Genomic DNA, 26,974 nt, shown 5'->3' with positions numbered 1-26,974 from the left:
TATACATTGAAGACTGACCTTGTGGAAGCTGCCATGGAAGATCTTTTTGATTTCTGATTCTTCAAAAGTAACAGTCTGGAAGTCTCCTTTATAATCGTAGTTGAAGAACGTCAAGGTCTTTCCAGAGTCTGAGGGAGGACAGAGGGTACAAAAAGTTCAGGTTCGCTTTAAGTAGATAAATCCCTGTTCGCACTATTCTCTCTGTTGGCGTGGTGCTGCTGTTTATTTGCCATTTTAGATAAATATAACTATAAATTTAAAAGATTCCATGTCATTTAATTGTGATATGAGCTTGAGATATGTGTTGTTTTAAATTGTTTCCACCAAGCACTGAATGCAACCATCAGGGGGCAGGAACATGAAGCCACCACCCCCATTATCATAATAATGTATATGTGTGAAAGAATTATAGAATGCCTATAGAGTTTTAATTTGTTTGTTACTAAGGCAAGTAAGGCCACTGGGGGACTTTCAATTAAAACAATAACTAAAGACCTTGTTTGATAACATAATGTAGCAGTGTGGGATCATGGGAGTTGAAAATCTACCTGATGCGATCCAGATTTACACAAATTACGTTCACAGATGAGGTTGTGTATTAAAGTTTTTTTCACATTACCCAGCAAACTCCATTTAATAATGTGATGATCCATTATGAGTGACCAATAGGGTAAAAATAGCTAGCTATAGCTAACTGGCCAGCACTGTGTTTTTCCTTTGTCATAGGCTACATCATTTGTCCCATCATTTGCTAAAGACAATATGACAAAATTAAAAATGATGGTGGTGGAACTAGAAATTTTTCCTCACTTTTGATTTAGCCCGTGAAACATTTCTCTTCAGGTTTGGGATTCATCTGACGTGGATGTTTTGAGAACTCAGTAATGATAATAATTAAAAAAACAAAACAATTTCAACATAGGGAAGTATTCTTTTCCTCCCCATTTTGTGCTACTTCAGTTGTGTCAGGGTCACCAGGGAAAAGCACAATAACCAGAATACAACTTCCTCCTCCAGCTACTCCTGGGGCTCCTAAGATCATGAAGGACAGCTGGTAACATAATCTCCGCAGCAGGTCACGGGTCTGCTCGAGGTCTCCTCCAAAGTCAGTGGTGCCAAAAACACCTCTAAACATTCATGTCTGGGCTGAGTTTGCCTTGTGTGCAGTGTCTCTATGTTTTAGTCTGACATAAACACAGCCACTGCACCACAGGGAATCTTATGATAGCATCCATATTATCATCCCATCTGCTTTGGCTTAAAAACTGGCTTCATGTCAAATCAAAGAAAGGCGCTAAGGTATCTCTGCATCTTACTGCGGATATAATATAAGAAGAAAGCTTTTTTTAAGCCACATTAGAATGGATCAAATACCTAGTTAGAACAGACCGCCTGACCGAAATGATTCAACTATCGGCTTTGTAATTTATCTGCATTCATATACAGGAAACTGTTAAAAGTGATGAGCCAAAATGTTGTCTGGACCTAAAACACCTACAAAAGCATTACTGTTTGTGTTTTATTTGGAGAAACATTCCACTTGTGTGATAAAATTAACTGATCGAACTGTGTGCTGTGAAAGGGAGTTGGCATTTGGCCCGGATATCCGCTGTCGACACCAGAGGCCCCAAAATATTGCGTGTTGTCCCCAGAGGCAAATTTGTCATCAGATGATGACCTATGAGCTCAGAGACTGCCTCCAACTTTGATCTGTTAGGATTCAGTGAAACCATAAAAAGATAAAGAAGTAAAAACATAAGTGTTTCAAACTCACTGTCCAGGATTAGTCCCACTAATGGCTCGTGGTCTTTGTTGAGGATTTCCCACAATGCAAAGGGCTCTTCTGGGGTCTCTGGAAGTAGACGGATCATCATGGAAATCGTGTAGTCAGAGGGGAGACCCTCAGGGTGAAGATACCTGGTACACACATGAAAGCACAGAAGCACACACATAGACAGGCAGACACACACACACACACACACACACACACACACACACACACACACACACACACCATATTTAGCTGTGCCCTGCAGACATATCTCCTAGGTGTCTGTTTCAAAGTGCCATTGTCTCTTTCATCTGTAGTGAAGCTTTTAGACGTCAGACTCTTTGAGTCCTCGCCATTTTTGAGACTCGTCTTTTTTTTGTGCCGTTGCCTCCAAGCACTTCAAGTTTAAATCATCTTAGCTACAACTTTGCAGAGCACACAGTGTCATTTTTCAGCAAATGAACAAATAGAAAACAGGAGGCTATAAAAAGGAAACTGATATAAAGCAGGGAAAAGCTCCACAATGACATCACAGAGGGAAATACATTACCCGAGCACAGTCGAAGGCAACTGAGCGCTGCTTTTAAGTTTTTATCCTTGAATATTTCCCTCTGGTATAGTGCCCTATAGCTTTACTATTACTTCTTAGAATGTTTTTCATTCATTATTTATTTCCACATTCTTTAAAATGTTGTAATGTCTGTTATCTACTAGTGGTCATTGAATCAATCAGCAACTTGAAACCCAATTGAAAAGTAAATGGTCAAGTCTTCACCTTAAAACACCTTAAAATTTGCTCAATACCCGGGCAGTGTGATCAGACTAAATGTTATAATACCTCCTGCAATTAAAAGTGTGGGGTCATTTTTAGAACCCAGTTTATTCATTTTTAGAATTATATAAATATTGGTTTTGGAAATGTTCTACTCCATCAATTTCACATATTACTGCAATAATATGCTTCCAGTCAGTGCTTTTCTAACATTTTCATTTTGTAGCAGCATTTTCTAAAAGTGTATTGGGTTTTAATACACTGAATACACTTCTTTGTCATTAGAGTCTGGCTGCCACCATCTTGCTTAAAAATAGTGAAGAAAAAAAGAAGCCAAGTCAAAAGATGTAAATTCAACAATCTTCAGTACCGCTATATGTGTTTTTGGGCACTGGACAGGCAGTGTTTTTAAAAAGATAACGTTGTTTTCTTTGGCAGGACTATTGAATAGTTCTGTGTCCGCTGCTGGCTGACAATTCAAAGTGCTGTGATGTGTGTGTCCTACTGACCACTGACAGTGACCACTCCCCATGTCCAATATATAATAGTTATTATGATCAATCTTACAGAATCATATAAGTAATTATAAACAAAATTATTCGGAATAACGAGAGAACATTTTATTTAATGTGTACTTTTTTATTTGGTCCATGTCCCATCCACTAACACAGAGGAGGCAGGATATATAACCTATACTGCAGCCGGCCACCAGGTGACGATCAAGATGCCTTGCTTCACTTGCGTGGAGCCGTCATGTCATCCATCTTTATATAAAGTCTATTATCTAATACATAAACCCTGCAATTAATCCTACAAAATAAATGCCCAGATTTTATGGAATTTTTTTATTATAAGACAAGAGTAGTGTGTGTTTTCACTTGCTGTGGACCTGGAGTTACTCACTTGGTGGGCTGGGACACCAGAGCATCACGGTGTAACCTGTAACAGGGGAAGCTGTTAAATGAACCCGGCTCCAGAGAAACTCCAGGTAGTATGCTGTACTCTTTCTCCACCAGGCCAAACTTCTCCATCATACGGAAACCTGCAGGGGTCGTCGTCGTCATCATCATCATCATCATCATCATCATCATCATGTCATTTGATCCAGTGCATGGGTCTGTGAGAGGGTTATTCTGTCCATTTTTCCTATAAATAGTTCCTCTTACCTGCCATTGTGTTTCCACTCATCAAAACAGACGGACAAGCTGAAAGAGAGAGAAGCATTGTTAGTTTTTAATCTGTAATACTTAAAATGTTCAACCCTCAAATAAACCCCTCTCTCTATCCCTTTTCCTCCTCAGTCATCTTCCATGTTTCTCCGGTCTTTTCTCAACCTTCCCTCTGTGACTCTTTCACTCTGTCTGCATTTCTATGAGAGTTGACTGAAATCTTTTTCCCTCCTGAACTCTCACTCCCTCTCTCTGTTTTAAACATGCCTAGTGTTACTCACTGGCAGTGGCAGCCTCGCAGACAAAGGTAATGAGCTGTTCCTCTATTTTCTTCACAGCATCCAAGTCGTCAACGAAAAAGACGTGTCTGTCGCTGGGCTTGCTGGCAATGTTCACCAGCTCTCCGTAGTCCGCATCCGCAAAGCCAATGGCAAAGATGATATAGCCTGAGAATGGAATTTAAAATGATCATTCATTACATTATTAAACTCAATACAAAGGATTGAAAGTCTGGAAAGATGGAATACGTCGGTGGTTGTGGATTTTCACATGAATGAGTCTGACAGCTCGTAACTGTAAAATGTGACATAAAGTTTATCCAGCATCCAAGAACCTTCTGTCTCCCATCTTGCTTGTATTCTACAATATAATTAGGTAACATTACATAACAACGTCAACAAGTCCCACAGCTCTTCTGTGCGTGATTGTTCAGTAAAATACTCACCCTCCATCTGCATCTCCTTGGACACTTTGTTGACATCGTCTTGCGATCGCCCATCAGTGAGGACAACCAGGACTTTAGGAACACCCCGTCTGGCTCCACTCTCTGAAGTGAAGATGGACTCTTTCACATGTTTGATGGCTCGACCTGAAGGAGGACGAAGAGAAAACATCTGATTTAGAAACAACCAAACTAAAGGGTGCTAATTTAGCAGTACATCCATTGATTTTAACAGAGTGTGGATGGGTTTCTCGTTAACCTCACAACTTTTTCACTTCCTTTTTAATTATTACTATAAGACTCATAAAGATGGACAACATGAACTACAGTGAAGTAAAAGCATCTTGATCACTACCTGGTGGCTGGCTGCAATATAGCTCATCAATCATGTCTCCTCCATGTTAGTAGATGGGACATGGACGATCTTAAAAGTGCATGTCAAATACATTTTTTCCCAAATGTTGCTTTTGTCATGGTAGGTCATTATTATCATACTGATATATGTTCAAATTGCATTTTTCCTATAAGTTTGGGTTTAATTTGTTATTTAATGCTATAAAAACAGAAGAGATGGGAGGAGGATTGGTCAAGTGCATGTATTGGCGGGACGTTGCTACCGTGGCTTCAACCCCCGATCATCACTGCTCAGACTCTGACCCCACATGGCTGCCTCGTATGCAGGATATTTTGGCTGTCCTTTGGACAGTTGGAGGATGTGAAGATGCCTCATCCATCTTTATATACAGTATATGTTCAGATTACACAAAGTTAGAATGGCATCTTTTCCTGCAGTGTACTCAAGTTACACTTGTATTGACTGATTGACATCATCATCTGTTTCCAATAAAATTCACAATCATTGGCTCACAGCTTTGCGGCAAGTAACTTCCAGATGTATTATCGCAGGTCTATAAAACCTGACATTTACGCAATGTCGTTTTCTGATGCAGCTCCCATGATGAAACCAAGATTAAATCTTCATGTATTTAGGGAGGGTTTGCTCACTCAGCAGAATACAGTGAGAGAGCTCTAAAAGAATTGAATAAACTCAAACAGTAGAGGATTTTCCAAAGAATTGAAATATACAACGATTTGCTGTATTTGGTCAATTTTTGGATGTTGAGTGTCTTTGATGGACCAATTCAATCTCAACAAGATGTTTATTATCATTATCTATCATTTCCAAAGGTTACTTTCATGCTGTAGTGAAATGAATATTAACCATTCGCTGCCTTAAAGGAAAAGCTATCTAAAGGAATCTTAAAGGGAACCACACAGCATGCACATGAAAATGTCCAGTAATAATGTAGCATATATATACATGGTACATAAACATAAAAAAAAGCAAAATCACTAGTATGGTCCTTTAATATATGTGGTGCTTAGACCCTCTCCACACTACTTGTATTGTAGTACCAACATGCAGTATCAATCATATTCGCAAATTACAATTTGTCTAATAGGGCTTACAGTGCAACATCCTCTGTCCAAAGTAAGAACAGTATGAAGCAACATTTCTTTCATATATTTTGCAACAGAGCAATGTTCAATCCATGTGCATGCATTTTTCCCAAGAGTGGCTGGAGCCTAGATGCCTACAAACTTATTGGAAGCAGGAATGAGCTCATTAACAATCTAAGATACGTCCTTTTCCCCACTGGTTACATGAAGGTGAATGTTTGAGACCTTTGCTACAATTTTAATGTACTCACTAATTAAAACATGTATTATTTATTCTTAAACTGACATGAATAAAATATATTATTGAGTCTATAATTACTACATGACAGTGAGGGACCTATAAACCCCTGGAAACATGATTTTGGTCAAGTTTTCATTAGCATATAGAATAAGAAAACAGGTCTTATGTATTTTTAATGAGATCTAAACATGGATAAAAAATGAGATTGAAATTCCCAAATCTAGTCTGTAAAAAAAAAAAAACAGCTATCGTGAAATTAGACGAACTTTAAAAAATGTGGAGGTTAGCTGCTAATGGACTTAATCAGTCAATAAAATCTGTCCTGACAGCTTTAAAAGGTTTCAAGACCCACCCAAAACAAGCCACCACGATGGTGTCAAAGCACATTTGTCAGAGGATTTAATGATGCCTTGTGTGTATCACTGTGTTTCAAGCACTTAACTAACATAAAATTCAAAACAGTAAGTAAATACTGTGAAATGAACTCCAGAAAAGCACTATACTCATGCTTTTCCTTTGATGAGAGAGCTCTGTTGCTGCTAAGTAAAGTGAACCTCTGAACAAATGAAGGATGGTTATTATTGTACACATAGACGAAACACCTCCACTTCCACCCACTATCCAGAAAAATTAAGCAAAAATATCCTGCATGAGAACACTGCCATCTTGAGAATTTGGAGCCAAAGTCTGCACGGCAGCGATTTCCAATTTGTTGAAAAAGGCAGAGTGTATGACCTATACTGCAGCCAGCCACCAGGGGGCGATTGAGATGCGTTGGCTTCACTTTTGGGGAGATGTCATGTCATCAAAATTATTTAGAGTGTGTCCTTCATGACTCGATACCACACGTGTGTCAACATGATTATTTTTTGAATGCTAGCCAATAAGCTGTCACACACAAATAGGTCTATTTAATGTCAATATTTGCATACTGTCCATCGTGATTGCATCGTGCATCAATAGTTCCTACAGCTCATCTACTCATCTCTCCCTGACCTTTTCAAAATTACACAGATAATCACTGCCTTTAATCCTAAACTTCTTCTGTCCTTTTATCACTTTCTCTTCTCACTTTTCTTGTGTTTTGAAGTACTGTATTGAGAGAGGAGTATCATGGAGTTTTTTATTGTTCACTGATCGTCCTTATTTTTCAGAGGTCAGGTTCACTACGCTTATCAGCAGCAACAGAGCTTGCTGGAGGCTATAACAGTATAATTGAGCATAATGCTTTTCTGCCGTCTGTATCTCCATGTTTTGAATATCATATAGACTCATAAGTAGGCAAACCATTCATTGCAGAGGCCAGAAAGAGCTCTATGTGTATGGTGTCCCAATTTTCAACTTCTAACCAGATAAAACCCTGAGACAACATCTTCACCTCCTCCTCCTCCTGTTTTTTTTTCTTCCCTGAGCTGTCAGTGGTGAAAAATGATAGAGTGCTTGGCTTGTAAAGTGTTGTGTTGTCACATATCTGCCAGTGATACATCTGTTTCTACACTGTCCTCTGATCACGCTGGGCGAGACTGGAATTACAGCAGCTAGCCAGGCATGAAGTGAGACAGAGGACAGAAGGAAAACAGGAGAAGAGGAGGAAAAGGAGGAAGAGGAGAGACTCAGTGGGTGGTGGAGGAAGGAGGAGTAGAGCAGGTAAAAGGTGCAGCTTCAGGGTTCTGTGACTGAGTTCAGCAGCAGGTCTTTACTTCAATCACTGCAGGTCACTTGCACCCAGCATCCACAGACCAAGCAAACAGCCCATTCAAAACAGGAAGGTTTAGAACAGGCATTGCACTCAAAAAAAAAAAAAGAAAAGCAAATACGTCAGTGGATGATGTGTTGAAAAGCCTGTCATTGATCAATGATACATCACTTTGCTTGTGGGAAATAATCTGTGTCTGTTTGGCTTTAGCCTCCTATCTGGCAACAGTTTTCTTGCTGTCACAATATTAGAAACACATTGAGAATGTGGAAAATAGTAAATGAATAAATAGGAAAAGAAAAAGAAGCTGAAATCATCTCGTCCAAAGCCTTAGTACAATTTAATGAATGAGGAGACTCTACTCTGCTCAGTTAAAATCAGTAAGATGAGAAAAAGACTGTAATATTCTCTCTGCTTGATTATAAGAGCTATACAATCTTTTATTATATGAAAAGTCACTGTTGGAGAATGGTTTTGATTGCAGAAAATGTACAATTGACTCTGAAAGGGTTCTTTTTATAGTCAGAGTAACACATTCATAGTCATTCATACAGTTGTTCCTGAACTCATTAAAGTCTCATAAACCTTGAGAATTTAGTGGAGGGCTCATTTTAAGTGCATATAATCAAAGTAGGAAGAAGTTCATGGTGCTAAAGAAGAAATCATTGAAGGGAAACCACATCCTGACTAATCTATTCAATATTTATCTGAACTGTTAAGGATTAGAAGTAAAACTAGTTTACATACGTCAGCTTGTCCCACTCACACGCACCCAGGCGAACACACTCTACAGTCTGTTTATCTACAGGGATAAAGACTCACGCAGGAGCAGCTACATGAAATCAATCATTCACCAAGCCACTCCAAGTCTCACTAAAGCCTTAATGAATAAATGCATAGTGAAAAGCTAAATCCCAGATATATGAGCTTCAGAACCCTTCATCCTCAACATGCCCTTCTTCACACTCATGGGTGAGGATACTGAACTGAGTCTTAGACCCCATTCAGTCCTGGAATAAACAACCGCCTTAAGCATAGGAGCACCATGTACAGGTCTGAATGTACCCAAATGATTGCGTCCTAAGATCAGATCACTCAAACCACATTCGGAGGTGGATCTGGGACACATGTGAACTCAAATAAGTCGTGGACCACATAAGAAGGACCATCTACTTAGCTGACGTCTTCTGACTCGCTACAGTTTCACATTGGATAAAATGTATTTTTATGCTTTTCAGTGATCATATGTTGATCTGAGGTCATGAGTACAATGATGAGGCATGTGACTGAAAGTTTGCTCAAAAAGAAGCTCTCTTCTCATGCAGTAACAAACTCTGCAGTGTCACTGAGTGAGAAACTCCTGTTGCTAGAGGAGCAGCTCTGTGGCTAACTGTCTGAGATGGTGAGGTTACTATTTTCTGGTTTACCCTGTGATGCCATCCAAAAAAGAAAAATCCTCCTTGTTACTGATGAAGTTTTGTAACTTTTCTGTGAATTCATGTGTACTTTAAAAAAAATCCATATTCAATGTGTTTGCTTGACCTGTGGATTATTGGACAAAGGCAGTAAATCATAAGCTAACTGCTTACACTAAAAACAATAAAATAACACAGTGGTTGTGGTTTCTTGTTGGCTTCTACCCAAATTCATCTGCCAGAGGCCAGGGGTTAAAGAGGCAGACAGCTAGCTTCTTATTTGAGAGCTTTAATGGATTTAGACATAGTGAGGGACCCTGATGGGGTCTCAGAGGGGAAATTGAGGTTTAAGAATATAATGAAAGGGAATCGTTCAGGTTTAAAGACTTTCCTAAAACATAAGCCTCTGTCCTAAGTGCCAGAGAAAGTAGTAGTTTACCACTGAATGGACCAGAGGACTAGAATGTAAGTAAGGAGGTTTGGGCACAGTCTCTAGAAGTTTACAGCTTTGTTTAAACACTGTTGTATTATGTTTGAGTGGAATGTTAGTGACTATCACAGAGTTTATTTGAAAAAAATCCTTATTAAACTAATCAGGAAAATAATCCCCACTTAACAAGTGACAGTAACAAGTCGATTATTTATCTAATAAGCACATATGATTATTTTGTTTAATAAATTGTGCAGAAACTATCATATCTATTAAAAATTAAGAAAGAGTTTTAAAGGACTGTCACCAAAGTAATGGAGGAGAGGAAAGTAGGAAGTTGGCAAGACAGTGGAGGAGAGGACAGTGGAGAAAGAGGAGGAAGAAGAGGGAGGAAGAGTTAAGTGGAAAGATTATAGTGTGATCAGCAGTCGAGATGATAGAGAACACAATTACTCTGAGCCGACACTGAGCCATGACCTGGACTTATGGAGATTTTAAGTGCTCAGAATGAGCAGCACTACCTGTAAATCCACTTTCACATGAACTTTACAAAAGATTCACAAGCTCAAGTATTTTTCCCTTTGCAATATTTTTCAGCTTCTTCCAATGTTGGTTCTTTTGTGTCAAGTTTTAAAGTTCATTTCTGACCTTGACAACAGCGGTTACCAAACCAAGACCAGACCAGATCTCCCCATCTCAGGAGTTGTTAGACTACATATGTCACACAATCCTACTCAGCAAAGTCTGTCCTGTTGTCTTGAACTGTTTCCCAATTCAAGGACTGCCTCTCTTTTAATCATCAACTGAGCAGCTAATGGTACACTTGTTAAAGAACCAAGAGGCTTTGTTGTAGTGTTCAGGTGCAGCTCTGTTGCTAGGCGATAGCAACAAGGGTGGGAGAAGCTAGTGACGCAGATCATGGAAGTTCTCCGTAGACCAGACCACTTCATCTAAGTTCGGCCTTCGTGGTCTACGCGGCCCACCAAGGTCACAAAGGCCACAAAGCTCCAACTACTAATGGACCTTGTGTTGAGACTGACTGTTTGGTAAACTCCTAATTTCAACATCAGGAATTAACTTTTCATATGCATGTGAAAGAAGTGCTCTAAAAAATGTAAATGCTACATCAAGATGTTCTATGACAAATGGAAAAACTGAGAAGGATTGTGTAAAATGATTAAATCCCAAGGGATACTGTATTTAGACTGAGGTATCAAGCTGACTCTGGTTGGACTGCATGAATTCTTATGACTCTCCTCTGACCTGTCTTGGTGTTTCCTCCTTTGTATCTGATCCTCTGAATAGCTTCCAGCAGTGCTTCCTTGTTGCTATGGGAACTCAGCTGGAATTCCGTCCGGGCATCGTCACTGAACTGAACAATGGCCACCTGGAGAGAGGCGGAGACGACAGACAGACAGATGAGTTAAGTAAGTTCAACGCACACATCAAATCAAATTATACAAATTTAAACTCACTTTCTTTTTACATTCTAAAGGGACAGTTTACCCCAAAATTCACATTCAGTCATTATTTTGGCACACCACTGCAATGTGTTTCTACACAAGTGCTCAGCTTGGTTTTTTCCTCTTCTTCTGCGACAAAAAGCAAGAAGCCAAATCACTCCAAGCAGCTCATGCAGCATTAACTGTTAATTTTGAAGCCAAATTACTCGGCTCTGGGTCCAAAATTTCATAGTTTTCTTCATTATCACCTGTAATTTCTGCATTTATATATACAGCAACAGAATCAAACAGATGCTGTCTTTGTTCGCTGAAGTAAATGCTGTAATTATAGAAAATTGAGTGAGTGTTCCTTAAACGCCCCACAAAGGTAATACTGTACAGATGGGAAAGTTGAAACTGTACATGAGAAGCCAAAACGTGACATTTTCAGAGTTTTCACTAAAATGTATTGAGTGTATTTCCAGGATGTTAAAGGTTTAATAGGTGAGACGAGTAATGGGTCACAGATTTGACCATTTCTCACCTGGTCAGCGCTGGTGGTCTCAATAATTTACTGGACAGAAGAAGTCGCTTAAGATGTCAAATGGAAATATTACACCTTTATTTCAAGTCTCTAGATTAAAATGAACAAAGATGTAATTGGAAAAGCTGTAAAAATCTTCTATTTTTCCAACAAATGTAACATATTGATATAATTTCAATGTATTATAATTTTATATCTGTTTACTTTACCAGCATCAGTGTTGTTAATGTGAAACTTTGTTTATAGCCCCTGGCGTTTATGTTGATTTGCTAATTTGTTGATTAATTAATTCATATATTTTTTAGAAATGCACAGAGATGTACATATATGTGTTCAACACTCCCAAATTTGTTCAAACTCCCAAATCGGAGCTATAATCAATCTAATTGCTTTCCTGTAAGAGGGGAGAACAACTGTCATTACCTCCAGACTGCTAATGGAGCTGTTCTTGGCTCAGGGCAGCCGACGTTTACCAGCCAACTCTCTCACATTACGGTTGGTGTTTAGCTCTCGGTAGCCTACTGCCAGAGGGTTATGGGGCATAGTGAGGGTAGCAAACTGCTTAACAGCACACATTCAACAAAGGAAAGAAAAGGGGGGTTTAGCAAGCACCTCTACAGCGTGACAAATGAACCTGCTGAGCTTTGCTGATATATAGTGGTGGGCCATGCAGGCAGGAAGCACAATGAAGAAATTAGTCCACATTGACAACAGCGAGGTATTGCCCCGAGTAAAAGCCTAGCATTACCTATTGATGAGGCCAGATACATGAGAGCCCTTCTGAGGCAGTGAAGATGGTTATAGTTACTGCAGTAATGTGATTGCTCACGTTTCTAAGAATCAAAATAATCAAGAATAAAGTGTTTTTTTTAGTAGTTGAACAATTTGATGTTTATCCCAGCTTTTACTGCATCCAGACTTAATTTATTACGACTATTCCTGCCAGAGAATAATGTTTTCTGGCACTGGCAGCAAATGAGTTGAGTTAATCGAATACTGCTCAGCAACAAAAGGTCCATCCAGAGAGTAAAGATTCACTCACTGGGGGTTTAAAGTTCCCTCTTACTTCTCTAAACTATTCAGATATAAGGCTGCGCTCGTGCTGATTTCTCTGGGGATGGATCAAGAAAACGGCGAAATTCTGCACCAAAGTATTTGTCCATATCAGTTAACACAGCAGCAGCCTTCCTCTGTTAGTAAATGAGCCAAAAGCACAGGGGTGGAAAGGAAGATGAGTGCGCTCAAGGTCCATTACTTCATCAAATGTGCAACACTTCTTTCTATTTCCATCTCAAATGTAATAGTGAGAGTGAATCTGAGAAAAGGAGGAGAGGAATAACTAGCAGATTAAGGAAAGAAACTTGAGGTGTTGAGAGTACAGCAACCAGTGTCCTTTATTCCATTTATCTGCTGAATGAAAGTAGTTTCAGGGACATTTGAGAGGAAATTGAAACATTTTTTTTCTTTCTCTTCGTCTTTTAGGAATGGGTTACAGCATATGAGGCTGTGTGGATGAGAGGAGGTAGCATTGTTGTTGGAAGTACTGTACCTAGGGCTTATTGAATGTGCATGGCAGCAAGGGAGAAAAACATGTTTGTAATCTATGTTTTCTGGGGGGAATATTGTGGTAGAAAGATATGTGAAAACGAAAATATAGATGTTTTTACAACACTGAAAGGCCTCTTTAGCCACTAAGATATATAATTTCTTTACTTTTTCAACATAATTATGGTTTTCGACCCTCAGCATCTGCTTTACATTGTATTTTCCATGGACATTAATTTCTCACAACGAAAATGCTGCAACAAGGAGAATAAATTAGACAGTGAAAAATAATTAAAAGCTGTCCATGTTCACATTTGTATTTCTGTTGGTTGCTACTGTGTGTACAGTAATTTTCACTAGACATAGACATTTAGACTAGACACAAGAACCACTAGCAGCCATAAATGTGAATAGCAGCTCTCCAGGGAGACTCAGTGAAACATTAGTCTGAGTGAGTTGGTCGAGATGGCATTCTAACAATTTCAGTTGCAAAATCTGTCCCCATGTAAAAATGCATGTGGGGAAAGGCGAGGTAAGAATGAGTAAAGCCTCAAATTTGAGCTTTTAATCTTGAGTTCTTCCTCACTGACGTAAAGGTGTGGTCACATGACTGACCTGGGTGCCATCTGGTCCGACCAGATCCAGCGATCCCATGGTGCTGTAGAGAAAGCGTGTGATCTTCAGGAAGTTGTCATCTCCGATGGACCAGGAGCCGTCGACAAGGAACGCCAGGTCAGCCTTGGCCTCTTTGCACACTGGACAGACACACAGATGAACGAAGGACCGATATATATATTGATTTAACCAGCACATCATTTTCTTATTTAAAAAGTAATTTCATTCAGAAAGAAGGTCAGAGGAGGACAGAGCATAAGCTGAATGCGTAACTACCTGTCTAATATATTCAGTAAATATGCAAAGTATGAAGCACTGCAAATATACATCCACTGTAACAGGGTAAATATGCAAAGAGTGGATCTTCAGTTTAATCTACAAAGTTTATAAGATTAAATGTATAGTGCACACTCTCTTACTCAGAGTTTTAAACTGACCAAGACACCGTCCTATATCTTCCTTCTTTTGTAAGCTGCTCATTCATATTCATTCTCCAGCAGTGACTTCTGCTTCTGCTTTCATTCTTCTCATGTTTCGAAATGACTCCCAGTGGTGTTATCTTTGCTGCTGTAAAGTTGTTACAGGGTTTTAACAAGTTTTCAAATTCCAAGTCTGCACTAAATTCCAAAAACCCATTAATGATCATGTCAGCCGCCATAAATTCCAGGGAAAAAATAAAAAATCTAAAGGAGAGGAGACGAGCATATATAATGAAACTTTTTTTTTACCTCCTCACAATTGTATGCCTCAAGTAGCAGTTTACAACCATCTCATGACTTCTTTATTTTATCGAATTAGAACTTTGTGAAAAATGAATTTGACCTTTAATCAAACATTTCTGTTAGATGCGACACAAATCTTTCCAGCTGTTCTTGATATATCTTGTTGATGAGAGTGGGATGAACGTGAGGTCATACTGACCATGATCTTTGACCTCTTACCAACTAAATGTCCAAAAATATCTTCTGTTTTCTGACAAAACACCTGATCTTGGTTTAAAATATCTATTTAAATTGGCTACAGCATTTTTGACTGTTATTTGGTTTATGTTTATACACTCATAGCTCTTGGTTAAGGTAAGGAAAATGTTGTGGTCTTTTATAAAACAGAAAAACTGTAATTTCAGACAAAACTTGTCTGTTTACATTTAACCAACACCATGATGTTTCCCTAACCCCTAACCAAAGTACTTATGTTACCCATACCTAACCGCAGAAAGGACTTTCTGCCACCTCACTTCTGCTTTTGGGCTATAGCTCTTTTTCTTTGATTATTCATCCCATCACTTTGTTTAACCATCCTCCTTCTCCTCTTCTGCTTCTTCTTACAAACACACACCTTGCTTCTCTTTTCTCTGTCTGTGCGGTTCTGTCCCAGGTAAAGGTTGCGTGTCATCACGGACAGAAGCACTGGTCTGACAAAGGTCAGATAGAAATGCTTACAGACGGACTCAGCAGGAGTGTCGCTTCATGTCTGAGGAGTTGGTCCTGCAGATTAGCCTTTAATGTGAGCCCATCAGACAGGAACACAGGAGGAGCATAGTCTGGGTACGGGGTGTCAGGTCTGACCACAAACTTGTACAACTTTATTTCTGTATCTTTCTAAGGTTCTCCATCCTCCTCAGTTTTGTAAAGTCCAACTTGTTCCGAGCATGCACGCGCACACACACACAAACACACATGCACACACACACACACACACACACACACACACACACACACACACACACACACACACACACAGGGCTTAAACAGAGACTGTACTGATGCTAATACACCAGGATTAGAGTAGGGTTTCTTTACTTTGGAATAGATAGGCTGCAATCCACAGTAGCCTGACTACAGTTCACATCAGAAGTCGCTGAGGAATAAAGTAAATTTCCCATTAGCTCCCTGTGAAACACATTCTCTTTACGTTAAAGATACCCCTAATTTTATTATAGTGACCCCTGAGTCCTCAAATTTCCCTCCAGGTCACTAGCAGTGTTTTTAGAGTAAACACAGTTCACAGTTGTGTAAAGAGCACAGATTGACACAACACAGCTGCTCCATTAAAAATAAATCGTTCAATTACCTTTTCTTCTCCTGTTTCAAAATCAGACCATAGCTACATTGCTTGTGCTGGCGAGTGTGGAGTTGTTCATTAGTTTAAATTTAAGGTAAAAATCACAGCCCTGCTTACTTTGGTTACATTTTCCTATGTTGCATTATTTTAATCACATTTTATTGCTCCCAATCCTGACAACAGATCCTCTTGATCTGCCCAGAAGAAACGTCATCCAATATTACACACAATTTTAGTGCATCAAAGCCAGTAAATGGACTATTAGAGTAAGCTATATAGTGTTTTCATCATGTTACTATTTTCTATCTAAAATCCATTTCAGGACTGTCAAACTATGGTGACTACAGCTGTTAGACATATATTAACAAATAGTATAAGAATTGTATGTGTTATTGTATGTGTTTGTGTTTAGCTCACCTTCTTTAGCAGGCGGGATGGTGGGAGGGGGCTCTGTAGTCGGTGGATCAGTCGGAGCCTGAGTGGGCGCTGGCACTGGATCCACAGACACGAAAATGGACACAGATGAAAATGTACACACATACACAGACAGGAAAACAAGACAAGGTCCTCAATCATAATAGCAGTGACAAATGGCACCATCATTGGGTTTGTCTACTGACCACACAGCTACATGCACAAGTTGGCTGTTTCTATTAACCTGAAAGTTTGACAGCTGACTTAACAACCTAAAGTTCCATTGGCAATCCAGTTGTTGTGTTTGTCCTCTTTATCTCCGGCAGACAAACGTTTCCTTTACTTTTCTGTCATATGCTGTCTCTCTTCCCATTCTCATATAAGTCGGGCACAGCAAAAGAGCAATTTTCATCAGTCTTAGTATCAGTCTGACCAGAGGCTGTTTTTTCGAACTCAAAAACAGCCACAGGTTAGAGCACGCCTCAGTGCCAAGCCAATTACTTTACAGAAAGGCAGTGGGTTCAGTCAAACCAAAGTTCAGCGAGTAAATCTTCTCGGAAACATTGGCAACTTCCCACATATGAGGCACATACTTCATGACAGTAAATAAAATGATCTCAACAAATGATTCTCTTTCTTCCTCTTCTTAAGATAATTTGTACATAATGTGTTGTGCATCTTTACTTGGCGAAAAATTTCACAGACCAATAAACACTGGGGACTTTCTTGAGTTTTGAAGTGGTTCTGAAAAGTAACAGACATGATATCCATTTATTATTAAGTATATTTAAGTTAAAGGGAATTTTGAGATAGTTTTACCTTAATTAACATTTTCATTTTGCTTTCACTCCACTCGACTTTAATGTAAGTATTGTACTTTTTACTCCTCTGCATTTGTGTGACAGCGGTGTCGTCACTATGCAGATTTACATATAAGAATGAGATCATCTTATAAAACATGATGTATTGCTGTAAAATAAACTACCCAGCACTACATTAAGTAGTTAAATGATCTCCATCTCCACCAGTGACAACATTAAATCTCTGCCTACACGTCAGTGCATTTAAAAATAGGCCCTGTAAGACTTTCATAATAATTTAGCACTCTAAAAGGAGCCATTCTGCATAACGAGCACTTTTATTTTGGATTCTTGGGCACAATTTCCTTATAACACTTAAGTGCAGGATTACGGTACTTGTAATGGAGTGTGTTTATATGGTGGTTTTTATTACTTTTACTCAAGTAAATTATCTTAGGACTTCCACAGGCAATGGGTGTGGACATGCCACCTTTGCTTGAACCAAACCTTTGCCTTTAATCTACAGTTGTCCACTCAAAATCTGTGGAGCAACAGCATTATGGGTGTGTGTGTGTGTGTGTGTGTGTGTGTGTGAGTATGTGTGAGAGACCATGTCTATCCATCTATAACCATCATAGTGAACTGAGCCCCCCCGGTCCCGAGAGCTGTGTGATTCACCTCAGCTCATCAGTTGACCAATGAACTGCAACAACAGAATCTATCTTCACTGTGAGAAAGAGAGAGAGAGAGAGACCTCAGGAGGTTGGAGGTACAGGAGAAAGTGGCAGAGGTGAGACAGATGCATGGTTGAAGGGGACAGATGGACCGGACAGGTGGAGAACGAGACATAAAGAAGGACTGGGAGGATCATTTGGGAAAATTAGTTAGGAGGAGAAAATGGTGAGAAACTGAAGAGAGGGGTGAGGGAGTGATGGTGAACAAGGTCGAGTCAACCTCCTAAAAATGTTGAGGAAATATTTAAAGTTACAGTGTGTAGAATTTTGTGATATCTAGTGTTGAAATTGCATGTTGCAGCTGAACACCCCTCATCTCACCCTCCCCTTCCAAACATGAAAAACAAACTCTGTTCATAAAAACTCAAAAGGTGTTTAGTTTGTCCAGTCTGGACTATTGTAAAAAACATTGCAGCCTCCATAGAGAGAGGCCCTCGGTGTAAATATGAAGTATTTAAATATAAAGGGCCTTTTCTGGGGTAACTGGGTATCTGGGGAAAACTACAATTCATACAGTTTAGATGAAACAAACTAGTGTAAAAACATCATGAGAATTATTCTATATTAAATTTCTGCCAATAGATCCCTGTCACCTAAATCTTACACACTGGACCTTTAAATAAATGGGAGGAAACTAAAAACTCAATAAAGTCGCTCTTAAAATCCTCTTTTCTGAAAACAAAGTGTGAAGATGAGAACAAAATCACACATGCGTATACAATATATCAAACATACATGTCATGTCAGTGATGGAGACTGATGGTCCCTCCATTTCTTGAATCTGCGTGTGAATGCTGATCTGGTATTGGCTGCTGGGAGTGAGGTCATAGAAGCATTGTCGGGAAGCACTACCCCCCAGGCTCACTTCCTGTTTTTGGCCATCTGCAAGTAAACAACAAAACAAAAAACAACATGACTTCAAGTTCAGATCAACGGTCAAAAAATCGTAACAAGATCACTGTAAAACTCCTCACTGATCACAGAGCACATTTCTTGTTCTGCATCATATGGTCTGTATTTTGGTCTATAATTTAAAATGCGCACTTCTAGTCTTGATGACCACTCAAAGTGCATACAGTTTATTTTTTGCTGTTCACACATTCATGCAGTGCTTCTATGTCCTGCACTTTTTTCCCTGTTATCAAATGAAGGCCTGAGAGCTGCTGAGGATAATGACTTCCTTTCAGAGCTGGATTCTAAGCAGCATTATTGGAGTCGTCAGGTGTTGTGTTCGAGGGCAAACTGAAGGTTAGTCGCTGAAAGACAGAGGCCGTCGTCATTCATGACAATGCATAGACATGCTCACATCATTTGGAGATTCAAGCCAGTCTTGAAAATCTTGCCTCAAACTGTAGGCGAGTCTGTTCCCATGGTGAGACTTCACATGTTGTTGACTTTATTTATCCTCAAGAATGTCACACAATTGATCCTGATTTATTAAACTCATCTGAACTCGAATTACTGCTGCACTATAGGTAAACATACTATGTAAACAAACCGCAGTTTGTGCTGCTTTATCCATTCATTGCACCAACTAGAAAGATATCTGGACAATCCTGTGGTTTAAAAGAAACCAGGGAAACATCATTATATCCACTGAAAAAAATGAACTGAATCATATCATTGATTTCTTTCCTCTTCTCATGTCGATTTCCTTTGGATCTCAGACTGAAAACACTTTCAATTAAGTGTTTGTATTGAAAAGCTCTGGAGCGACGGCATCACAGAGAAAAAAAAAGGATTTATGTTGGCAGCCAAAAAGAGACAAACAGGAAACTGAAAGCACACAAGCAGACACGCACACACACACAGACACACACAGACAGACACACACACACGCACACACACACACACAGTAATAGCCATCATTTGTCATATTCATTAGTCTAATTCCATTTGCTAATGTGTGTTTCATCCTATGGAGTGACAAATTAGCCCCTCCTCCACACAGGAAGCAGCCGTGGATACATTTTAAGGAAACAGCTGTATCTGAGGATCTGCCACTCTTCCATCAGAGAAGATGTTTGAGCAGCTGATTGGCTCTGCAAGAGATAAAACCCCAGCAAGACTATCTGGCTATCACTCAGGCAGCGAGGAGAGACAAAGATACAGCAAGAAATAAAACATTGGATGGAAGAAAGCAAGAAATCGTCTTTTTTTCTGTCAGAAAAAGCTGAAGAACCTGTACACGCATCACTAACTGTTCATGTTTCCATCAAGTCTACAATCTCTACCACTCTATAGCTTCCAATTAATTCTATTAAACTCTACTCAAGGAACATCAATTGGAAATCTATATATGGTCAATTTCCAGTGTTCTGTTTTCCTCAACTTGTTATTCACAAATATTTCTGTGCCTTTTACTGTAAGTGTACATTTTTTACTTGTGTGGGAGAGTAAAACTAAGATGGAAACTTTTCACTTATGAGAATAAGGCTTAAAAGATTTAGATCTTAGGAGTAAAACTTAAAAAACAAGACCAACAGTCCAGGCCTTCAGGCGGTAATTACCTCGTCCAAGGATGTAATGTTTCACCCCTCTCCATTTTGTTTGTGATTCAGCAGAATTAGGCAAAAACTACAGAACCAATTTTAGGAAAAGTTGGTGGAAAGATGGACCAAGAAAGAACCCATTCAATTCTGGCTTGAATTTTTCTCACTTTTTTGTGTGAGACAGCGTTTTTAACATTTTTACCAGTATCCCACAGAATAGTTAATGAATCTTGATGAAATAAATCACCATATACAGGAGACAGAAGTGTGTAAAATTTGGTGCAGCTTGATTGAGTTTAAAGGGACTGCTGGGCCTTGGTGGAGATGTGCGTTTTGCAGTTTGTGCCACTTTATAATTTAGATTCCTTTCCCTGGTGCTGGTGAGGCCAGCAGCACATTATACACATATTCTGTCTGTGACAAGATATTCTCATTTTGTGCAAATTTTTTACCCACTGTATGACACTGACTCTTTTTATGCAACTTCCTCCACTCAGAGCAGTCTGTGACATGATCCCCCACAGCACCAGCACACTGGTCTCACAGAAATAAATGGGACAGGACACATCTTTCACCAAACAGCTACCAGTGTAAAAACCATTTCCATGACACTTATTGGAGTAAGTGGCAAAACTTTTAGGATCGGCTGAGCAGAAGACTTTTATAAAAAATAAAAAATCCATCAAAAGACTAAATAAAAATCTTGGTATTTACTGTGTCATGCTAACACTAAATTTAACATTGACAGGGTTGTCTGAGGATCTATGTGGCATTTTCTATAAATGTCTGTTAAATGCACAGAACTGCTTGAACCATCAGGAATGCTGCCATGATTTCAACGGTGTATTTTATTGTTGATTTAATATGAACATGTGCCGCACAAACCACAGCCCTCTGAGGACAATTAAAAAGAACTTGAAGTTGCTCACTGTGAGTGGAGCAGCTCCAAAATACTCTCTTGTTGACAGGACAAAGGATCTTTTCCAGCTGAAGTACAGGGAAAAATAAAGGACTTAGTGTAACAAACGTGACGCGTTTTTCTTCTTTTGCTGATTGATTTGATAATAAATTGATTTGAGTTATTATGGGTAATTTCTTTCTTTTTTTAAAGAGCTCCTTTCTTTGCTCATACTCTGTCTTCCTCTTTAACATTTAGTATCTGCGCAATAAACAGCTTCTAAAGGTCACACTCTGTGTCTTCACTCATTTTATTTCTGATGCTGTGACATGAGCAGTTCATAGAGCCCTTTCCTCCCAGGTCATTTACTGCGGAGAGAGATTGTGTGCATATCATTCCTCCATTCCTTTCTCCAAACCAAGAGATTTATGAAAATCCTTTGCAATGTAAATTACTGCCATGTGAGAACGACGAGAAATATATCACATTTATTTCCTCAGAGCCGCACATCAATAAGAATCCAGATGACTGAAAGGCATGTGTACCCAGCACACACACGTGACCTTAAAGTGCACACAGAACTCAGACCTGAGCTCAGACGGTTTCACAAGGCCAGGCTGTAAATCTATGAAGAAACATATGTAGTTTGGCGCAGAATGCAGCCACTTCACCAAATATCACAACACTAGTAAACATTTTGATTTACTGACTGAATTACATTCCAGTCACTGGGCTGGAAAATGCCTTATTTCAAAAATTGCATGGATGGCAGTAACAAGTTGGTTTGAGTGAAGGTGTACCCAGAAACACTGAGGGGAACAACTGTGAAGACATACTTATATATTTCAATATTGTGGTTAAAAGGAGTGCCCAAGCCCACATTTCAACAAGCTCATAAAGTTACAGCTAATTTGAATTCAGACCAGATGAGTTAATAAAGTTAACGCTCTGAGTCGGCTTCCTGTCTGGTATCACATTCTCACACAAAGAGCAAAACTAATGAAAGCACTAAATCAAGAAATGAACCATTTGTTTCACCTTCTAACACAAACTGTTAGCGGTGAATGTTACTTACTGAGTGTGGACTGTATGGAGACTCTGTATAATGTGGCCTGTAGAAGAGGCTGCCATTGGACACACATGCTGCTGGAACGCACCTGGTAGGTTGACAAGCCAGAGATGCCGAGGAACACTGGAGAGAGGTCAATGACAGAGAGATCGATTTAGTATAGATTTCCTTATTCATCATTTTAAACATTTCTATCTATTTCCTTTGTATTAGATTACTCTTTCAACTAGTTAAACAAATATATATATATAAATGCAGATTTTTGTATCATTTAACCTCTTTACCCCTTTTATTCTACTTGTTTTAATCTCTTATTTTGCTTTGAATATGTTTTAAATTGTGCTCTCTGATTTTAAATTGAACACATGTTTGGTTTTGTTTTCCCTGTACAACACCTTGATTCTACATCTGTGTATGAAATGTACTTTGATAAGATTGTGAGTGTGTATCTGAAGACAAAAGTAAAGCAGTGTTTAGTGCGAAGTGTGAAGTGGTTTGGATTTTGCTCATTGAAATTCAGCAAGATAGATAAATTCCCAGAACATTTATAGTCAGATAAAAAAACTGAAGCAGCACTGGTCACTTTTGTTAATTATCCATTTAAATGGCTTTAAGTCATTTAAAGTTACACAGTTAGTGACGTTTAACAATAACTGTTGTAGCTTTTCAACCTTTCTAACCAGAAACTTGACCCTCTTCATTCCTGCCTCTCTCTCTCTTGCTTCAGTCCAGTAAGCACCCTCCACCCACTAGAGAAGTCAACACTCAGTCTCTCATGCTCATGTGAGCTTCGGTATCTGAACCAAACTACTTCATATTCAATAAAACTCCTCTGCATCTTATTGACGATGCTACAAAGATTAATGGTTTAGGTTACAATTCTGTATCAAATGTCACCAAAACCTTGACCGCCTGGAAATTGTGTGAAAACATTTCAGGGTCAGCAGGAAGCATTAGAATGATGCTGACTTTAGGATCAGAACCACACTCTCTGGATTGTGCATCAACTACACAAGTGGCACTTTGTTGAACATCTCTCTGGGCTCCTGTGAACAGGAAAACAAGCATCCATATACATTGTAAATGGTAAAAATATATCTATACTCACATCAAATATGTCCTCACAACAATGTTGTGTCTAACATTCGTCAGGATTGATGTTTAACCATCACGTGAAGAAACAATGAGGCACGATGCAGCAAAATGTAAAACACAGTGAGCAATTTAAATAGCTGAAGCTTGTACGATAGTGAGATTCCAGTGGATAGCAAAGGTGATAAAACCTCTCTCCCCTTTGTTCTCTCTCTCTCGTTCCCTCTTGTTAACAGAATTTGCTGATGGTATCAAATAAACTTGGCTCCTCTCTTGCACCAGTAAATGGATATTTTATGCTGGGACCATATGGCAGGTGCTTCGTTTTAAACACTGGTGAATAATGCATACGACAAGACATCATTCCTTTCAATAATATACAAAGACGCACACAGACTCCCTCTAGTACAAACAGACATGCAACATGCACATTAGCATGCACACAAGTACAACACATGAATATGGATTAACCGTATGTAATCATTTATAGATGCATGTGTGTTTACATTTTTGCACCACAATTAGGGACTGTGTTACATGTTAGTCATGTATTTGGATATTGAATCGTCCTTAATGCACAAGCTGGCTCGCCAAACTGATGCAACTTTTGCAAAGTATTTTAAACTGCTGACCTGCAACTATAGTCAACAATGCTGGTTTGACGAACATATAGTTTTATTCGAGAGAATGAGTTGGAGTTAGATAACATTTAAATTATTTTCTGCATGTGTGCAAAGCCCAGTTTCTGCACAGAAGAAAAAATATTTAGACGAGAACAAAATAAGAAAAGGGAGGAAATGTAAAGAAAGAAAAATAAGAAGAAAAGAAAATGAAGATTAGTTTCAATCACTCATTTAACATCCAAAGGTCAGAGTGAAAGGGGATATCAACTATTGTGGACCATACGGAGAAGCTACAATCAGAATGTGTGTGTGTGTGTGTGTGTGTGTGTGTGTGTGTGTGTGTGTGTGTGTGTGTGTGTGTGTGTGTGTGTGTGTGTCTGCTGAAGTTGCCTGGCTTGAAGCCAAACATTTGCACCCATCTGCCTCCACGACCTCCACACCCTCAGTTTATTTATTCTACCTCTTCCAGATTCTTGTCAGGTAATCCTTTCAAAATGGGAGTTTAAGTCAAACTACATTTAGTCTTTAAAAATCGTAATAAAAAATTTGACATTGTGCAAATCCTACAATGTTTCTGAATACGACATTGACTAAGCACCCTTCAGTGTCATGTGAAAAACAGATACTTATTGTAAAAAAATAAAGCTCTTGGACCTAAAATAAACTAACACTTCATTAACAGGAAACAGTTTCATTGCATTCAATGGTCCTCAAGGCACCAATAATTACCTTTCTACACTACATGCTAGGACGTGTAATTTATTGGTGCAAACATGCCAGTTGGCCCCATAGTAAAGCAGCAATTAATACAGTGCACCCTGGGAAATGTGTTACTGTATCTCCCTTATAGGAATGAGAAATGACTGAACACATGTCCTTAATAAATCAGAGTTTCTCCAGTGGACAAATACAGTCAATAAATTTAACTACATTCTGCGTAACATGGAAAAATCGGACAGACTTGAACATTTATCAGTGCTCTGGTAATTTCTTGCAACTGATAGAGAATGTGCTAAAAACCTGGCCTACAGTAGAGGAAACCAAACCACAATGGGGTAAAAAATATGATATGCACAGATAGAAGTCTAGAAAATTGTGGGAGGAAATGCGGATCTCTGAAACTGCCACTATGTATTTACCTTAAAATAGCCGCTTCATAACTAGTTTGATCGTCCACTGACTTTGAATGGGAGGGATGGTGCCTGTTCTTGCTTTGGTGAGTGAGTATGATCTCCTGTGAGAAGCATGTAACTAATTGATATAGTCGCCAGAATCAGGCTGAGCAAGTTCAAAAGTAATGGCAAAATGTAGATCAGCTAAAAAGACTTAGACGTCATTAAAAATCAGCGTTTATTTCCAATATTAAGCAACAAAACCTAAGTATGAAGTATGAAGGATTCTAAATGGAGATTGGTGTGAGTGGCAGAGGCCGCTCTTCCCATTCAGGAAGCTGAGTATCATGAGGAACATCCAGAGGTGCTTAAGTTATTATCTATAGTTAGTCGGCACAGTGGTGCAGTGGTTATGCATGTTGCTCTGCATCAAGTCTGCATGTGTGGGTTTTATTCAGGCAACCCTGCTCCACATCTAAAGACATGTTAACTTGAGACCATAATTGGCCGTAAGTATGATTGTGACCTAGTGTGAATATGTGAAATGTTGTTTGTCAGCCCTGCGATACACTGGCGACCTGTCCAGGCCTCTTGGCTAATGTCCACCCCACAACCCTCACAGGATTAGCAGAATAGATAAAAGATGGATGGATGGATGAATGTATATTATAAATGTTGCTTATGAATTTACAGTACCTGTTAAATTTGGTAGGGTGGACAGTAGAGGTGCCGTCATCAAGTGCTAAATCAGGCCAGTGTGTTAAGACGAGCGGCTGATGAATCTACATGTCAGTGCCTCGTACTTTATCTTTATCTCATTATGAAAGCATGTTTCATTATGAGAGCTTTACAGAGACAGGAAGGCATGTGGGAACTGTCACTCATCCTCCAGGGGGATGATTAAAGAAAAGAAGAAGGATAACACGTCACTGCAGCAAAGAAAAATGTGTGTATCAAAAGCTTCTCCTTTAATTGATTGTGTATAAATACATGAATGATCTGGAATTGAACTGAAAAATGGGAAACCTAATTTTTGAGGTGTACTTTATCATGAATGAGAAAGGTATTTATTCTGTAACATATTTAAACTAGAGTGTTGAGTATCATTGTGTTCCATTGGTTGTGCCAATCATCCAGTGAATCCAAAAGATTTTAAAGTAAGGATGATACAGCAGTTTTCTGAAAAAACACACACACACAGACACACACACTGAGGTTGGGAAGCTGGAAAGGAAAGAACAGAACATGCACATGCCGAACATGCACACACATAATACAATACCTAGAGACCTTTATCTCCCTCTCTTTACAACTCTGTCAGTCTCTCTACCTCTCTCACTTCCTCCTTGTTTTCCGTGAGAGAAGGTTTTACTGCACCCACTGATACCACATTTACATACATAAAGGATTGTGCTCATGGCTGACTGGAATATATCCTTCTGTCTATCCGTCTGTTTGCTGAAGTCTCAATGGAAATTAAAGCGTATGGTATCAGCAGGTAGTTAATATGCATGTTGTACCTTTCTCGCTTTCTTCAACCTACTTTGCCGCTGCCATCTCGGTCTTCTCTTTCTAATAATCACTCTCTCCTCTGTGGCAACTTATAGTTGATGACAACACCATTATGTTGGAATGACACATCTTAATATTTGGTTTGACTTTCCAAAAGTAAATCAGGTTATTGTATTCTAAAATCTTTAATATAAACATTTTGCCTGAACAAACTAACGGTGACACAGCCTGTCCCATTAACGGTCATGTCTTTACACATTGTTCCCAACAATGTCAACACAAGGAGTTAAATCACATCACATTCCCCCCATCTTACTAAGTGTGTGTAGTTGTGTGTGGTAC

General features: G+C 39.1%; 1 protein-coding gene across 6 annotated transcripts in view; it reads right to left on the bottom strand.

Annotated features, from left to right (window-relative positions):
* The window catches only part of col14a1a (collagen, type XIV, alpha 1a), a 123,782-nt gene that overhangs the window by 45,749 nt on the left and 51,059 nt on the right, over window positions 1-26,974 (bottom strand). For all 6 annotated transcript variants that reach the window (XM_069537974.1, XM_069537973.1, XM_069537975.1 and 3 more), the window contains exons 23-33: window positions 22,300-22,416; window positions 18,570-18,716; window positions 16,304-16,378; window positions 13,823-13,962; window positions 10,940-11,063; window positions 4,437-4,580; window positions 3,994-4,158; window positions 3,710-3,748; window positions 3,447-3,585; window positions 1,775-1,917; window positions 19-128 (exon numbers count right to left, since the gene is read on the bottom strand). In XM_069537974.1, the coding sequence (XP_069394075.1) occupies window positions 19-128; window positions 1,775-1,917; window positions 3,447-3,585; window positions 3,710-3,748; window positions 3,994-4,158; window positions 4,437-4,580; window positions 10,940-11,063; window positions 13,823-13,962; window positions 16,304-16,378; window positions 18,570-18,716; window positions 22,300-22,416 (1,343 nt within the window). The remainder of the gene's footprint in view (window positions 1-18; window positions 129-1,774; window positions 1,918-3,446; window positions 3,586-3,709; window positions 3,749-3,993; window positions 4,159-4,436; window positions 4,581-10,939; window positions 11,064-13,822; window positions 13,963-16,303; window positions 16,379-18,569; window positions 18,717-22,299; window positions 22,417-26,974) is intronic.

The sequence above is a fragment of the Paralichthys olivaceus genome, chromosome 13 (genome assembly GCF_024713975.1).
Source record: "Paralichthys olivaceus isolate ysfri-2021 chromosome 13, ASM2471397v2, whole genome shotgun sequence".
Lineage (NCBI taxonomy): Eukaryota > Metazoa > Chordata > Actinopteri > Pleuronectiformes > Paralichthyidae > Paralichthys > Paralichthys olivaceus.
Note: the sequence above shows the minus strand (reverse complement) of the source record. Positions and strands in the feature narration are given on the sequence as shown.